At 31.3% G+C, this 18,229-nt stretch overlaps 1 protein-coding gene across 2 annotated transcripts in view; it reads right to left on the reverse strand.

Annotated features, from left to right (window-relative positions):
• LOC123720858 overlaps nucleotides 1–15,357 on the reverse strand; it is a 28,449-nt gene extending 13,092 nt beyond the window's left edge. For both annotated transcript variants that reach the window (XM_045677673.1, XM_045677672.1), the window contains exons 1-3: nucleotides 15,271–15,357; nucleotides 7,905–8,190; nucleotides 2,637–2,737 (exon numbers count right to left, since the gene is read on the reverse strand). In XM_045677673.1, coding sequence (XP_045533629.1) covers nucleotides 2,637–2,737; nucleotides 7,905–8,090 — 287 coding nt within the window. In that variant the 5' untranslated portion in view covers nucleotides 8,091–8,190; nucleotides 15,271–15,357. The remainder of the gene's footprint in view (nucleotides 1–2,636; nucleotides 2,738–7,904; nucleotides 8,191–15,270) is intronic.
• Between the last annotated feature and the right edge of the window lie 2,872 nt (nucleotides 15,358–18,229).

The raw sequence follows: 18,229 nt of genomic DNA on the forward strand, positions 1-18,229 counted from the left end.
ATTGCCCCTGTATTTTTTGTTTCCACTTCAATCAATAAACATAAAACACAGTCATATAAAAGCCCAATACTAAGAATTAACTAGCGACCTCTTCTAGGCAACATGCTAAAAGATAACGACAGAGCCAGAACAAAAAATAAAAATTAATGTTATAAGGGTACTGCAACATTATTTCGCGTTATAGATTTACCAAATAACCTTTTGACATATAAATAAACAATATCAAAGTTTATATTAACCACCCGAAGAGAGGTAGTAAGTTAGTGCACATTACTTTAAGGAGTTATATTAAAAGTTTTCTCGCGTCTTTAGGTATCGGTATTCGATCCGCGCTGTATTCGGGTAGAAATTTAATTACACGGATCGCGAACCCGTGAACTTTGTTGGTTTAATTGAGTTTCATACTAATCTTTAAGTTTCTCTGGTGCACATGACAGTACACAAGGTAGAGGCGTCGGCGAATAATCTCCGAGAATAGTTGACAACAACAAAACTTGGCAGAATACTTAATTTTCCATTTTCTTTAGACTTTAAATTACCTTATTGAATTATCATAAAGTTACCAAATATAATTTATATCATATCAAGAATTATGTACTCTGCCTCAACGTCCGATGATGAAACTCAGGTGTTGGTATTAATTCAAACAACTCCAAAATTTGGTATGAATACGTACTGATCAAGGTTCACAAGTAAACAGTCTACTATTGTTTTATTTATTAACCACAAGTTGTATTAATCCAGAAAAAACTTAACGAGTAGGGTCCACACAGCACTAAACTAGTTATGACGTAAAATAAAAAATAACAAGAATTATTTTTTATTGTATCGCTCTTAACTTATCACTCCTGAAGCGAAAATAAGTTTGCGTGATCTTAACACTCTTCTAGCGGAACTTCGCCACTATCAAAAGTTCGGAGGTAGCTATTACCTTCAGTTGTAAGCGTTTTGTAGGCGAACGATACGGCGAAGCGATAGAACTTCCTAACTGCCCTGCTATGTCCTGGTTATAGTTTTTGTTGCTGTTGTAAGCGCGATGTTTCGTTTTATGTTCTTTGTTCGGAAGCGTTTTTTTATACATTGTTAGCCATTTATTACAACTTTCGTTATTCCTGGTATACGTTTTTACGACGGATTTATACAATTTTGATCATGAATGTTACCTGCCAGTTTTTACGCAATTACGATATTTGATGAACACTAATTTTTCACTACGCGGAAAATATCGTTATCGCGAGCAAGGTAGCAATTAAAAAAATCTGTTTCAGTAATAAATTGTTAGAGTATTGTATTGTATCGGAAGCACGAAGCAAAAGGATAAGGTACTACCAGTAAAATATACTTAAAAAAACTGTTTTTTATATGCTATACCATACACGTTTTGAATTATACCAATTTGGCTATACCACTGTATTTTAATAACACACTTAAGTTGTCTTTCCAATATTAACAAAACTAAGTGCATATGGATTATTATAGACTAGCTTAGCTTCTAGAATATTAACAAACAAGCTGTACATTGTATACGTTAAAACGCTTATATCACCCACGCTAGCTAGACACATTTCTTAAATAAATTATATAATCATTGATATTATTACCGAAAATTACATGATATTGGAGCCATTCAAGTATTACGTATTATATTTATTGCAATTTACCACCCCACCTGTTAGCAATAGTAAGCAAATCTCCCAAAAATAATAGTACATAAACGTACTATTTTTTTGTAGGAATCCTCGAAAATGAATTCCGTGTTCAAGCATAGAAAATGTGTGGGTAAAAGTAAATAATTACTTAACGTAATCACCAAAAAAGAAAATCAAAGAAACCCCTATAGTTCTTACGTAAAACTTGAAAGGCCCAAATTGTTTAAATAAATATTTTCCGTACAAAAGTTTGTAATAAAGGCGAGTGCATAAACTAAATTTTACGGAGAATACTAAAACTATAGTGAATTACCCACATTTTACCCTGCATTTTAATATTGTTGGCTCGTGCTTTATGAAGCGTTGGCAATTGAAAATATTCGGTTTAAAAATGTTTAAGGAATTTTCTTGTTTAAACTTATTCATCGCATCCATAAACATATAGCAAAGCATTTTGTACTTTAAATTGATTAAACATTGATAAATATGTTATATATTTTTTTATTGCGTATATGAGCCATAGCAAACCACATACAACAAGACATTTTCTTTTGCGAACTAGCGAACTGTGGAATCGACTCCCGGTGGCGACTTTCCCTGGAAGATAAGCATCAACTAAAATGGATGTCCATGGGCTGCAATGACTGCCTTTTTGGGCATCACGTATGTAAGTTTTCTATCGTTTTAAAAAATGTATCTAAAACAGTTTGGCTCAATACGGCACAAGACAAGACGTTTTTAAACACAATATTGCCGCTAAAATATGATTGTTCAAATTATTTCCGAATAATAATTAAGCCTCATTTATTCTTTGAAACTTTCATCAATATTTAAAAAAAGACGTATGCTTTTTATACAGAAATATACTTTTCAAGGACCTCTTAACAGTCTAGGCCTCCTCCAACCGGTTTCATCTCTCTAAAATATCCATATAATGACTTAAATTATAATTTTAGTAAGTAAAATGTAATAGTTTTAGTTACTTACCTATCAGTGGTGTTGTACGGTGACCCAGAATACTGACTAACTGACGCCAGGTCCAATCCGCCCCGGTATATTGATACAAGAGCTAAATCTAATGTTTTACTCTGAAACAAAAACATGAATATGTCAACACTTATTGAATTTGTCGAAGTTTTTATACAGTTTTTGTTTGTATTTAAAGCTATTATTAGCATCCATGCTTAGTTTTATGGTTATGCGTAATAATTTCGCAATTATTCTCAAAATCAGCACACAATAAATCACGAATTGTATTGTTGAACTAAATTTCACAACACTCGATCAAACACGTAGCTCATACTATTTGCGACCAATTGCGGTATTCAAATAAAATATTAGCTAATAGAAGAAGGTAGAATTAGCTAGTCTACCCTCAATATAGCGTTGTAATTAATGCCAATGACACTTTAGTCTCGCTCTTTTAGTCTTTTGACAGCGAGACTAAAGCGACAGCTTTGAGCTATCATTTTTGATAGCTCAAAGCTGTCGCTGTTGTTCACCTTCGGTAACTGAAAGCATTGTCAAATATTAAATTTGTCAAAAAATTTAAAAGATCTTAGTCTGTGTGCAGTCTTTTCACAGCAAACTAGCAAATGAAATTAAAAATCTTCAAAAGAATAGCAGTAGAAAAAAAAACTTTTTCAATTATTATATTACCCTTTGTCACTACAAAGGATTTGGCGTCCGACTAAATCAAAGTACAATAGGAAACTTTCATTATATTAAGCGTGTGTCCTTTGCGTCGTAAAGAAGCGGAAAAAATATTTATTCTAAATGTAAAATTATACTTTTAAAAACGACTTCTATTTCAAAGTACTAAGGTGTAAATTGGTTTGGATTTATCTCGCCTTGCTTAGATACATATGACGAGTTTCATCTTACATTTAATAAGCCGCCTACGGCTATCCGAGTCTTCCACTCTGCTAATAACTATATTTATTTGGAAGCGAAATTGCAGTATAACTCGATCTAAACAACTTTGTTCCATTTTCAAATTGAATTTTTGATGTGAAATAGTTTGTGTAATTGAAGTTGTTATGTGTTTGCGGGCAAAATTGTAACTACTACATAAACAAAATATAACATAACCTCGTAGAATAATAAAGACATTATGTACGAAGTAATTGTACGTTTTGATTTCATATACCCAACTGCTTTATCGCTCTAATTGAGTGTAAATTATTTATTTAAATTCTTAATTGAAGTTAACAATCGGTAGTTACCTATTGTCGTAATAGTCTGGCTGAATATAAAAGACACTTTAGTACAAAAGAGATATTTAGAACAAATAATTAATTATTTACTTTACTTTATAGGCAAAACCGCCAATAAAACTAACAAATTTTAATTCTTGCGAATTTAAAAACGGGTCATTTTAAAGTTGCAAATGATATGTATTTTTTTTTATACATAAGTTTCATGTATTCCCAAGAACTGAGGATAAAATTCGAGGTATTCGCTTTACGAGCCCTGAAGATACGGTGAAGCACACGAAAATGCCATAGAAGAAACCCCGAAAAAGAAAAGAAGGAAGAATGGGCCCACTGCTTTTCTCAGTGGTTCCATCGAATGCGACGATGTGTAGGGAGGAACGGAGATTGCTTGGAAAAACAATAAAAGTATTGGCAACTTTCTGCATTAAGTCATTTTTCATTTTCTAAAAATTTTCAGTGTTTCCTAGATATTATGTAACTAGCAGCCTATTCCGCAATGACATATTTATTTTATTTATTTAGAAATTAATGTAAAAGATTTTTTTAGATCTGTCTAATACGTTACTAAATATACGTTTACGTATAGATAACATGTATCATGTACGTGTAGATAATACAAATTTATTAGGATAATTATAATAAAAAACCTCATACTTATAAAGTGTACTTCACAAACCACATACGAATCATTTTAATTTATATTAATTACAACTCGTCGGGACTGTAAAACAAGTTTTAATTAGAAACAAAAACTTCAGGACTCCGCATTTATTTTAAAATAAATTTTGAGAGTTTGGTCTGACGCGATAATTTCAGGAGGTACTGGGACTTGAGCCAAAATCCCTTTTCGACAGGCGTGACTCACTAAACGTCTAAACGAATTTGTAATCGTTAAATGTATGGGCATGGTCACGTGACAAACCGTGAGCTAATATTACTACCATACATTTTCTATGAGCGTGAGTCACGCCTGTCGAAAAGGGATTTTGGCTCAAGTCCCAGTACCTCCTGAAATTATCGTTTAATATTGTTTTGGTGTTGGATAATCAATTTAAACGTTTTAAATACAACAACTTAGTATTTCATTTCGAATAAAATTGCCCGAGACGTCAATACGTCGTTAAAAAAAACGTTATTATATAAAATAATGCAACATAATTGTTAGTTCACGCGCGCATTTAAGTGCCCAGGTAAGTCATATAAAACTTGGGGTAATGTTGCAATTTGATATTGTTACCTTTATGCTTTTAAGCGGTTCCCACTGTTTAAATTGTAATAGTAATGTAAGGAATGTTAACAAAATAAAATGTCAAAAAATTAATTCATATATAAATATAATATAATATATATTTGACAGTTATATATTATACCTTACTAGCTGACCCGGCAAACGTCGTTTTGCCATGTATATTATTTCCAGGAAACATTTTTTTAGTTCAATAAAACATAAAAATAACCTATATACTTTAATAAAATAGGGGTTGATCGTGGAGGGGTGACAATTAAGGGTTGTATGTATTTTGTATCATAAAAATAAAGACAAAAAATTGTCTAAAAAAACAATTTTGGGGTGGACCCTTATCACTTAGATAGATAGTAGCCGATTCTCAGACTTACTGAATATGCATAAAAAATTCATAAGCGTCGGTCGAACCGTTTCGGAGGAGTATGGGAACAAACATTGTGACACGAGAATTGTTTATGTATAGAGATAATCATAATTATATTAAATAAATCTAATCAACTGTTTGATGCATAATTACAGTATAGTTTTTAACTTATACCTATATTATATATGTCTAAAATTTAGATATATTTTTTATTAAATAAACAAAAGAGTTACGAGATAAAAAAACTCTCGGCTAAGTACATGATAAGTATGTGATCTAAATTGTATTTAACATTGACAATCGTTATTTATTTAGTTACGTGGTGGTGGTGGAAGGTGCGCTTCTTCTGACCTAAAGGGACCCTCAACCATTTCAAGAAATTATATATATAACTTCTTGAAATGGTTGAGATATATATATATCCTTGACAAACTGACTTTGTTAGCACGAGAAGGCATGGCGTCATCGTACTGAATTGTAGCCGTAGATTGTAGGTGTCGCTAGTTGTGCTACTAACGTTAATTTGTGTACATTGTGTTACCTAAATGAATAAATGATTTTTGACTTTGACTTTGTATTTGTTATATAAATAAAAACAATCTTCGCTTTAATAGGGCTTTTACGTTCTCATCTTTATGATCTGCAATAAATTACCTCTATATTCTACGAGCGAAATAAAAATGTAAAAATATTATCCGCCATTTATCACTTGTAATTGTGTCATACTGCAAAGTGACTTTAGAGCAATCTATAATATATTATAATGCATATAATAGTTAAGCGTGCGAGTCTCAACCCTAGAGACATACAGACCTAGTTGTGTATCCTACGATTCTCTACTAATACTTGTCTGTACAGAGAAGAAAACATTGTGAGGTATCCGGCATGTCTAAGCGTAACATTTGTATCTAATAATATTTATTTGCGACTCACAAATATACAGTATTTACAATATTCTTAACCTACATAATAATAATCATTAAAATTAAAACAATTAAAAGTTTTCCTGTGCCAGTGTACCATTGACGCTGACAGCATTTCCTCGTTATATTGCGATACTTATTCGTTGAGCTAGGAAAACACCAACTCTGAGCTCAACGTATCTACCAAGAGACAACTTAAATCTTTTATTGGTGCCTGATTTGAACCACTGCGTACTCCCAAAGCATTACACACATTATTTATAGAAACGCCATTTGTAATTCTCTCCATACATTCAAACGTATTCAAACGTACATTCAAACATTTAAACGTAGGGTTTTACAATTTGTATTCCCTTTCATGTCGAAAACAAATAATCAGTTAAATAAGCAGCGATTATTTACCTAAATCACAATAACAATTCAATGCAAATGCAATCAGGTTAGCATAATTCAGGTTTAAATTATTTCCGATATTGGAATTATTGTTCGTCCCTTGGTCGGAACGTCACATTGCGCTGTTTGACATTTGATAAATGCGAAATTTATTCAGAAATTAACAGTATGAAATTATTTGCAGTGTGATATGAGGATGTAGTGACAATGAGTTTATTGCCAGTTCTTTTCGTCCGTTGTACTCCCGTGAGAACGGGCAGTAAATGTAAAATAAGAAGCATTCAATATTTAATATGTATTTCTTTCTTGACGTTCATAAGTGTACATTACGTAACCTAAATGAATAAATTAATTTGACTTTGAATGGTTAAGTGGTTTGGCCACATAGAGTGGAGTAATGAGAAGCGGCTATCGAGTAAGATATACAAGGCAACCGTGGGTGGTGAGGTTAGGCTAATTGTGCATACCCGGACAGAATTTAGGACGTACTAGAAAAGGGAAAGGCCAAACGTGACCATAACATGGTAAATGTTACGAAAGTGCATGAAGCGAGAGAGGTATGTCAGCCTACCCCTTTGGGAAAAAGGTGTGAATGTATAAATACAATATTATGACAGCGTTTTTTAAGAGATACTTTTATATATTCTTTAGATTAATGTATTATATGATACATAGAAATGGTGATAGAGTTATTAAAATCGCTTCAATTTTTTACATTTTAATTTTCCTTGCGAGTGTTTGTGTAGATTAATCAAGGTACAAACAGACAAATAATGAGGTAGAAAGAAGCAAATGCGTTGCAAGCCGTTTTATAATTAGTCCTTCCTTTCTTGAAGGAAGGAAATTTTCTTCCTTCTAGATCGAATTGATTCGGAAAAATATCAGTGAGCTCATTCATTTGTAAAACGATAGACGAGTTCTTACGGGTGTTTACACGACTTTTTATAAAGCGTTATAAGTGATGAACAATATTCAATCCTTTTATATTATTTTAGTAGATACTGTATTATCTAACAATTTATTTGGCAACCGATTTTTAAAAAAATGCTAAATTTTAAGTAAATTTCTTACTATAAAGTGATGTTCAAATATGTATAGTATAAATAAATTTACCTGCAAGTGGGTTTCAACCACAACTGCTCTAAAAACTATGGAAGCATCTAGTACTCTCGTCTCTAGAGGCCGCTCCGCGAACTTCGGGCACTGACTGTCACAAACTATGGTCTGACACAAGAACAGAAGCACAACTAACAAATCTCTGCTGGAAATTTCGCCCGGCGGGCGTATTGTGGATGCCATTTTGGTTCTCAAGTCGATAATATTACATATTCAGTAAAGTTCATTTTACCGCACTGCGTTTTGATCTCCGCTTACGTTGTCGCTTCTTGACGTGCATTATCTGAAACGAAAGATAAACTGGTTTTCATTGCATGTTTATGTATTAAAAAAATGTTTGGAAGATATTAAATACATAGAATAGATTTGTTTTTTTTGTATTACTTTTTAATAGGGTACGGGGGGAAGCAAACCCGAGAACGGGACGCCCGTATAGGAAAGTTATCGCAGGCAATGGAAACCCATCTCAGTGGTTGTGTTGCCGGCCTTTGAGGTAAGAGTATGATCTCTTTTCAAACAATTCATGGTCATCGAAGAACCCACCGGGAGTAAATTCCACTGTTTGCTAGTTCGCAATAGAAAATTCCTACTGAAGCGGACCGTGAAAGACTTCCAGCCATTAAGGTAGATAATAAGCATTAAAATCTTATATGGAGTGTTATTTTATTATAAAATACCAAACTTATTTCTAAACAATCTTATAGACATTTAACTTACTTACTAACTAAGATTACTAATATTACTTACAAAACTAGTAATTTTTACTAAATTTTGATTTATAGTTATAGTAATCAAAACACAAAATATAGACTTTTTCTTTTCACAATTGTTGTTTCAAACGGAGATACCCTTACATTTTCAGTAAAAAATACGTTCTGTGTGCAGTTTTTGAATACGGTTTAAAAGCAATTATGTTATTCAAACTAACAATATCTAACATAATTCCACACAAATTGCCTATATTGTTGTAACTTAATACCCTTTGAGGCCCTCTAATCTCATAACTTTATAAGCTAAGATCACAATTTATACATAAGTACGGATTATCTAGTCCCTTGGCTAACAATGTGTTCCTGAAGATTGATTTGTTTTCAACCGAATCGGCTCATATGCTTGTTAAATTCGTTATGTATAGGAATTTAGATGCATAAATGCATATTAGAGAAAAATGTACTTTAATTGGACATTTTAATATAGAATATAAAATTATTTAATCACGACAGACTTGTGCTTATTTACAAACTACTAGCTGATCCGGCAAACGTCGTTTTGCCGTGTCTATTATTTGCAAGAAACATTTTTTTAGTTCAATAAAAATAACCTATCTACTATAATAAAAAATAGGGAGAGCGTAGAGGAGTGACAATTAAGGGTTATCTGTATTTTTGTATGCTGTATCATAAAAAAAAATAAAAACAAAAACATAGTCTAAAAAATTAATTAATTACATCCTATCACTTAGTGGTTTAAAAGATAGATAGTAGCCGATTCTCAGACTTACTGAATATGCATAAAAAATTCATAAGCATCGGTCGAGCCGTTTCGGAGGAGTATGAGAACGAACAGTGACACGAGAATTTGATATATATAGAGAAGATCGTTTGAAATGTTTAAATCAGTGATTCCAATCCTTTTTTGTGCCATTCCCCCCTGGAGCTTTTCTAAAATTCTTATGTCCAATATTCAACATACATAATTTTTGTATTGATAATTCAGTTGTCCACTTAAGAAACTTTAATGATAGGTTTTAGGAAGTAATTACTAGGAAATTAAATTTAAAAATTAAGGAATTAATAAAAAAAAATTAATAAAAATAGCCCCCCTTAGCAATAGAATTGCCCCCCTTTTGAGGCGTGGGCTCCACGTTGGGAATAACTAGTTTAAACGCTTTGTATTAGCACAATACTGTGAGGTTATGTTATGGAGTTTACTATAGCTTCAAATTTTCCATGTATTATATTTAATAGAAGCGTATAATGACTAACACAAAGTATTCATTTAAAATATTAATAACCTAATTAATGCATTTTTAATTTGTCTTTCAATAGTCAGTGCTTAAGAAACGACGCCGACTCGTTTTCACGACAAATTTTATCGACGAAAATTTGTCAATGTAAATTGCTTCTGAAAAATTTCCTTACAGTTGAGTATCATCCTAACGTAAGCTACGCCGTATCTTTGCAGACATTCTTAAAGGTTTAAGGGCTCACCTAACACGAGTCGAGTCTAAGTAGGCTCAACTTGATGGATTAAGGGCAATGTTTGATGAATCGCGTCGATTTTCACTTGGCTTCTATATTAGATGAACTTAATATTTAATATGAGAAATCTATACCGAAGTTGTTTTGGGTTTTCATCAAGCTCAGTGTTTCCCAACGCGGGGGTCACGCCCAACAGGGGGGCAATATGATTGTTAACGGGGCCTATTCGAAAATTTATAATAATTATTTGGAATTTGAGTTTCAGTTTTTATGTTTTGAAAATTTACTTCCCGTTAATAATTTCCTATTGTTTTCCTAAAATCTATCGTTTAAGTTTCTCAAGTGGACAACAAAAACCATTGCGTATGTTACTTACACATACAATAGAAAGGCTCAGTTGTAAGTATCTAGTATATAATTACATAAACAAAATTATTGTATGTTTAATTTATCGCCAAATATCAGTATAACAGTTTTATTCCTACGATAAATTTACTACAATTTGTACTCAAACTTCAGGCACATTTATATATAATAGCGTAACATTTTTTTTCAGTTTTATATATCATTTTTACAACAAACGAGTGGGCTCGCCTGATGCCAAATGATAAAAATTGATTTATAAAGAAAATTAAATTATCAATATCAATCATAACGAAACCATAGTTCACCAAACGGATGGGAATTGTTTTTGTAATTAGCTGCGGTTGTGGTGGTATGCGGTTTTATATTGCAGAGCTAATACCACTAAATGTATTGAACTAGGGGTTTCAACATGGGAAACACGTGTTTCATGTTTGGCAAGACATTTTTGACCTGTTCAACAAGAGACCACTCCAGTTAATTTACAACCCTACTCCTTAAATCACGCTATCTAGTAAAACTCTTCAAATCAATCAAAGCCTTTTACAGCATCGTGCTACACTACGTCACCTTTATTAACACTTACCACGCAGGGGTCGTGTATGTGCATTGGACATCATAGTCCGATATCTAACACAAACAATTCCGAGAAGCGATGATTAAAGTTTCGAATAAAAATCGATCGAGTCGGTAATAAAGCCCAAACATATGACAGTTACACCTATTTATATTAGTATTACATTAGAACAATTGCAGAGAATAGATCCACTGTCAGTACCATGCATCAAGTCCTAATTGTCTGTGATCGATAGACGTAAGTGCTCTCCGAATGTGGCTTAATTTACCTCGGCTTGTAATAAATCGCTTACTCAGTCATCATTATCTAACGTCGGTGAATGTCTCCGGTATTAGCGATAATTAAGTGCTGAGTTTGCGATTGTACTGTAATAACTCGAAATTTCCAGTAGGATGGGAAATGTATTTGAAAATGTTTTGCGACTGTTCGTGAAAATTTAGACTTACATAGGGAATGCGATATAATGTATTATTTAAAAAATCTATGTTTAAACGCATTTAAGGACAACTGACTTAAGAGTGGAAGCTAATTTAACATTATTAACATTAGTTGTCCGTTGAGTGAACTGGCAAATGGTTTGCAAGGACATGGTACAACAATGGTAACGGTGGTATAATCTAAAGTTCGAATATTCTGACATTTTGTGTTAATATTTTTTTATGATATAAATACATACATAATACATACATTTTTACTTTCATTTACTTTCCACGCTCAACGACTAAGTATCGCAAGTACCGGCTAAAGGTACACTGCAACGGGGATCAAACTTTAAATTTGATTTAATTTACTTTTTACTACTTTTTAATGATTACTATGTAGGTTAAGAAAGTAAAACGTAAAAGTAAACGTTTTCTTCAAAATTCTTACGTGATTTGTGAAAAGTATTAGTAACGAAGATTAGTTTGTCTTAATTTTTCGTCTATTCTTAATTGTAATATAAAATACATCACTTGAACACAAGGTTAATTTGTAATTTATTTAAAGAATAGAGCTTATGAAAAGGAACCTATTTGCTATTGTTTCAAACTTCCTTAACTTTTCAAGTAAAAGCGATAATTTGAGCCGTTTGCTTAACCGACTTCAATGTCAAGTAAAAACAATTGAGCATCGCGGGGGGTTAAAGCAATTTACGAGTTGTTCAAGATCTCAAACAAAACAATGGCGTTCTTATTTCGAAATTATAATTTTCATTGGAGATGTTAACAGGCCATTGTTAGGATAAAATTGTATTTTGTTATGAGGTGTTGTATTGAATTGTAAAACCTTTTAATTTTTTTTGTGACGATATCAGATACAATAATAAAATTATTACTTATATCAAAACAAATACATAATTTTTAATATAGATCATCATGGAGTAGGTTAACCCAATAATAAATATAATTGGAAACAAATGATAACATCAGAACTCTATTTAATTACCAAAATTAAGTTGTTATAATTATATTAATTACTCTACCTCGAGTTGATCATAACATATGGTTTTCCGCTGTCGTTTTCCGATAACCTACGAAGACTTTAGCGATTTAGTATGTTTAAGCGAAAGATACAGTTTTACATGTACTAACTTGCGAAATCTATACAAAGTAAGATGGGTCGTCAAAAGATAGTAAACTGTTTCAGAAGTGTGCTTATAGAATTTAATATAACTACTTGTTTAATATAACGTATATTTCGATGTTATGATTACCAATAAAGATAAAACTTCAAATATATATATATAAATAAAATAAAATGATAGAATCTGATAACTATTCCGAGCGAGAATCCATCAATTGTGTTATTTAATCACGTCGCTCAAAACAAATGATTGATAAATTCTGCTCAAGATTTTTGCTTAAGAATTTTTGTTCCAAATCATTTCTAGAAAAGTCGTTCACACATCGTCGTCACAGATAATAGATTTTGTATTATACATATATTTTGTTTGATTACCTCTTCTAATACTTACGGTTCCTACAATGAACTTCTACTCTACTAACCTAGTCATGAAGGGGGTAACTTCAGTTTGCAGATAACCTTTTCAATGTCAATAGAACCTAGTAAATTAATAAATTTACATTCATTTCTAATTCAAATCGGCTCGTTAACGTAAGATCAAAGTCATCAAAAGTAAGTCTGTCAAAAGGCTTCCGTTTTGTCATATCCGTCAGTTACCCTTTTGCTCTAAATCAAATAGAAATTTTGCGACATCATTTTCTTATCATTTGATGTAAATTTTAATTATACATTTTATCAAACAAATGTATCAGCAATAACTATAAAAAAAACAATAAACAAATTAAATAACATTTTTAAAAGAAAAGCGTAAAGCTTAGTCGCGCCGAGCTTTGTAGAAACACCGCTACATCGTAGGCTACGACGCCTACGTAGCACGTAGTTTTACGTCATCAAAATTGATATATGTTCTGAAAATAAAACGTAATAACAGAGATTATTGCAACTGTTCGAGGACCTAATTGAAGCGTTAAAACTCGGCCATTTATAAAGGTTATTGTTTCTACATAAAGGTATACTGGTTTGATTACGGTTGTGTAGCGCCTTATTTTTTCCTATTAGCAAAAGTACATAATGTACAGTGTACATGGGGTTGGAGGTACTTATTACAGGTCTTAACCACCGTTTGGAAATATTTTTTTGACATTCTTTGTTATTTTTCATTTCTTAATTGAATTAAAGTATTTATGATTTATAAACACCTAATTACATAAATTATTACATACAATTTTTCCTTAAAAAGCTGTTCCCACTTGTAAATCAAATGAAAAACACAATTTAAATGTAATGAAATGTGTGATGAGCTTAAATCTTTAATTAAACTTTTTAAAGTGGGTTATCAAAATACCGCATCTCAGTTTCTCAACCAAATAGCTACTCAGAATTTACACCCACACAGCCTTACGCCTGTTATTGAGACACGCTATGTAATTATCCGTTCAATAAAAGTGCCAGTCAAATATTTTAAGTATTTCAATTCCGTCAGGAACAATTAATATTCACTTTAAGTGTGGAATAATTGGATGGGTTGAATTTCTTGTAATTGGCTTAAATTCTATAGCTGAACTATGTAATTATGTAGAGATTTTCGTCATAGCTTTAGTTTGTATAGCATCATAAACAAATTTTGCAGACTACTCAATGGATATTTGTATGAGACAATTTCCGTTAATCCTAAAAAGGGCGTAGGCCAGAAATAAGTATGCCGGCTATTATTGGAATACGAAGTGATATGTGATATGATATGACTGCCAAACCAAACTTTTTTATTCCCGGACCAAATTAGGAACCACATTGAATTTTGCAAGCAACAATAAGCAAGTTTGAATTCGGTGGTTTTTATTCCTTTACTATTCATAAATATATGTTTTCGGATAAGTCATAGCTAGGCTAATGTATAAAATTACAAATGAAATAACAAGCATTTGTTATTCGTAATTAATAATTATTAATAGACCTGCCACATTTTAGTTATAAACACATTTAACGTTAAGAAAACACTAATAAGAAAAAACATAATTTTAAATTTAAATAATTATAAGTTTATAATTATAATATATAGCTTCAATCCGTTTAAAAAGTGTTTTCTTAATGTGTAAAAGCCATGTCAACAAAAGACAATACTACATTTAACGTTGTTTTATAGTCATAACTCAATCGTTATTTTTGCTGATATTTATATTATAATTGATCAAATAATACAAGATATCTTACGTCTTACCCAATAAATCATTTATGCAGAAATCTTCAGTTAATTTTCTTCCAATGATCAATCAATTAGCAATGACTTGCGATTGAAAAGGTCACTTAAATTTAATGTACTTTAATTTTATTTTTACATATATTTTTCAATTTGCGTTTATATAAGGTAAGCATATATTATGTATACAAAGTATTTTAGTAGTATCTTTACAAAGGACAAATCTTCCTCCCGTTTATTTGACCTTATTGTTTCAGTATTGATTTTTATTAAACCAATAACTTAAGACAACAATTAATTATAATTTATATTTATATAACATCTACACATAAAACAAAAAACCTTCTCTCTTAATGCAAAAGCATATAAAATTACTATTATATTTTTATTTTCAAAATCTAAAATAATATAAAGTTTTAATTATGCTAAAGTATGTAAAAAGTTTTGTATTATACTTTGTACCAAAATAGCTGTAACCAAAAACTCTAAAGTTATTTTAGTTTCACAAACATTGATACTTACAAACTCACTTAATTAATAATCCGAAACACAAGCACTTCACTCCCACAGAATGTACGTGAAATCTTTATTTATAACGCACGTCCGTCCGCTACGAACGACGCAAGAAGACTGAACTTCAAACTCTGTAACTGTTCGCCTGTAATAGAAGCGTAACGACGAGTTGCCGAGTTCCACGAAAAATATACCTCGAATTTACATTGCTAATTGATGGTGCTTAAAATTAATTAAATTTAATGTTAATATGTTATTTCTGTTTATGCGTCAAATTTCAAGATATTTACGAATGTAACTGTGCAACACACCTATTTATCTTAATGTGTAAAAGCTATTTTAACAAAAGACAATACTACACCTATTTATATCAATTTATTGATAGATACAGAATTTTAAATATATAAATGCCATCTTGTAGTTACTATGTCAAAGGAGTGTTGAAAAAAATCTGTTAAACATTATGGTTGAAATTTTATGAAAAAACAATGACGTAAATAGTTGTATTATAAGGGAATTGATTTGTTGTGATTTGAATGAGGCCTATGGCATGGACAGTGTCAATGCCATAGGGCTCGCGAGTGCGTTGCCGTCCTTTTAAGAATTGATACGCTCTTTACTGTGGCATCAATAAAACCAAGCCTAGAACGAGAGAAGGAAATTCCAGAATCTTTACTTTAAATTTATTATTGACTTGCAGCATTTAAACCATGGAGAATTTATATATTACCTACATTTAAATGCACCACAGTTACAACAAAAAAAACGACGCGACCGGAAGATGCAAATGTCATTCACTTAAAAATTTAATTGTCTATAACACAAAGAAAAGGTTAAGCAAAATACAACTGAATTCAAACAAAAATAAATAGATATTCCATCACTAATTTAATTATCTATGGTATCAAATTATTAGTGCGTGAAAATTTATTGGATTAAGTTATTGGGTTAGAATTTTTACTTGACTTGACATGTAGATAAATAGGTCATTTATTGGTTATAATAAATTCATTTTAAGAGGCCCTTCTGTAATTCCATTCTTATAATAGTATTGTGGCTTTGGCTATTGTAGTATATCTTGCTAGCATAGCATCTAAAGGCATGTGTCTCAACCTACGGTTGTCCGTTCGAACCCCGTCTGGATTAATGTCTATACATTATTTTATCTGCGCAATAAGTAAAGCACATATTCCTACAGCACGTTTGAGGCCTAAATATTGACAATGTGTATCAGCACCCGAAGGCGGATGATGTGGCCTTTAAGAATTGATAAGGTTATAGATATTAGTAGCCGAGACTAAGGGGTGTAACGCCATTGCTTTTTTACATTATTTTATATATTGCTGGGCCCGTACTTGCAATATTTCATTACATATTTTTTCGGACCACCCGTTTGATTATAGGGTTTATTTATTCCCCTTTTAGGTTTAAATATTTTGTAATTTTTATCTATATAAAGTTATTAATTTTAAATATTATAAGCATAAGGTTTATGCACGCCATCCATGCCTAATACACATTGGTTCTAGTCTCGTTCTTTCGCTTTTGCTGTGTGTTGTCTTATTCAAGCGACGATAAATGCTTAAAGATTACTAATAATTAAATAAATTAATAAATACATCAATAAAATAAATTTTTCTACATTCTCTTTGAAGAAAAGCTAGAAATAAACAAAACATAACGTTGCACATAAATTAGCAAAAATGAAACAATAATTAGAAATATTTTGCACCTACATACACTTTAGTTCTGATTAATAATTATAATTATTTTAGTAGAAATTATAAATAAATAACTCAATGGACCCAGAAAATAGGATTTTTATAGCAAATTATAATTATGCAAACAAGTATTATTTTTTCAGTATTAGTTATGTAGTCTGCAAGTCGGAAGTTCGTAAAAGGAAGTTCTTGGTATATAGGAAACTGCTCGCTTGATACTTGTTCAATTAGGAGTTAATTAAGGAACACTATATATACTTAATTAATTTTTACTATCGCTTATGCGCTTTATGTACAATGCTACAGCGGTCTAGTTTTTATCCATTAAAGTGAAGAATAAATATTGTTATGTAGACTGTCAAGATTATCATGTTTTTCACGTCACGTTTCTATAATTTTATAAAGATTGAAATGCAAAGTCAACTTATCTATAGACCTAGAATGCATCACTTAATGATATGGCCAAAGCTTTCATGATACGGAAGTACTTTATTAATGAAAATTAAAAATTATATCCACTTAGGCATTGAAACTTTAACCGAATCTTTCCTTCAAAACAATACTATTTGTTTGCGTGTTTCTTCTTTTTTACAGGCATTTATCTTTTACATATAAGAGCACGCTTTGACGGTCGATCACGTTAACAGCTAGCTTAATAATATAGGAATAATTGTGCACCGTAGTTCCATCCGCGTTGGATCGTAGTGTAATTTTAACCTCCAACAGAAACACCAAAAATCTCAGTTCCTAAGATTATCTTATACAAGCTGGTCAGTTATAAAAGAGAAAAATAAAAGTAAAAAAGGTGAACATGCAAGCATCTGTGAGAAATACCCAAAAAACTGAAACCTCAAAAAAATCAGTTTCACGTAGTAACAAAAATCTTGAACATATATATGTTTGAAATTTAACAACAATTTCTTCCAATTGTATTCAAAAAAGGACCGTAATAAAGCATTTCAAAATCGTTTACAGGATTGTTTGTGGGAAAAATTCAAATTTAAATGGCCTAACTGAAATTATATTAGTCCTTTCATTGCGGATATCACAATATTTTAATACTTTCTTTGTTCTATTTTTATGATATGGGTTTCGGTTTTTGTGAAGCAAATTTATAATCGTACAGAAATATTTTTTATTTCATGAAAGGAAAAAAACAGTCAGCGAGCGTTAAGCCAACCGTTTTGTTTTTGTTTTCTACTCTTCACAATGCTTTTTTAACTGCTTTCGCTATCATATATAGCAAT

Source organism: Pieris brassicae, chromosome 2 (genome assembly GCF_905147105.1).
Source record: "Pieris brassicae chromosome 2, ilPieBrab1.1, whole genome shotgun sequence".
NCBI lineage: Eukaryota > Metazoa > Arthropoda > Insecta > Lepidoptera > Pieridae > Pieris > Pieris brassicae.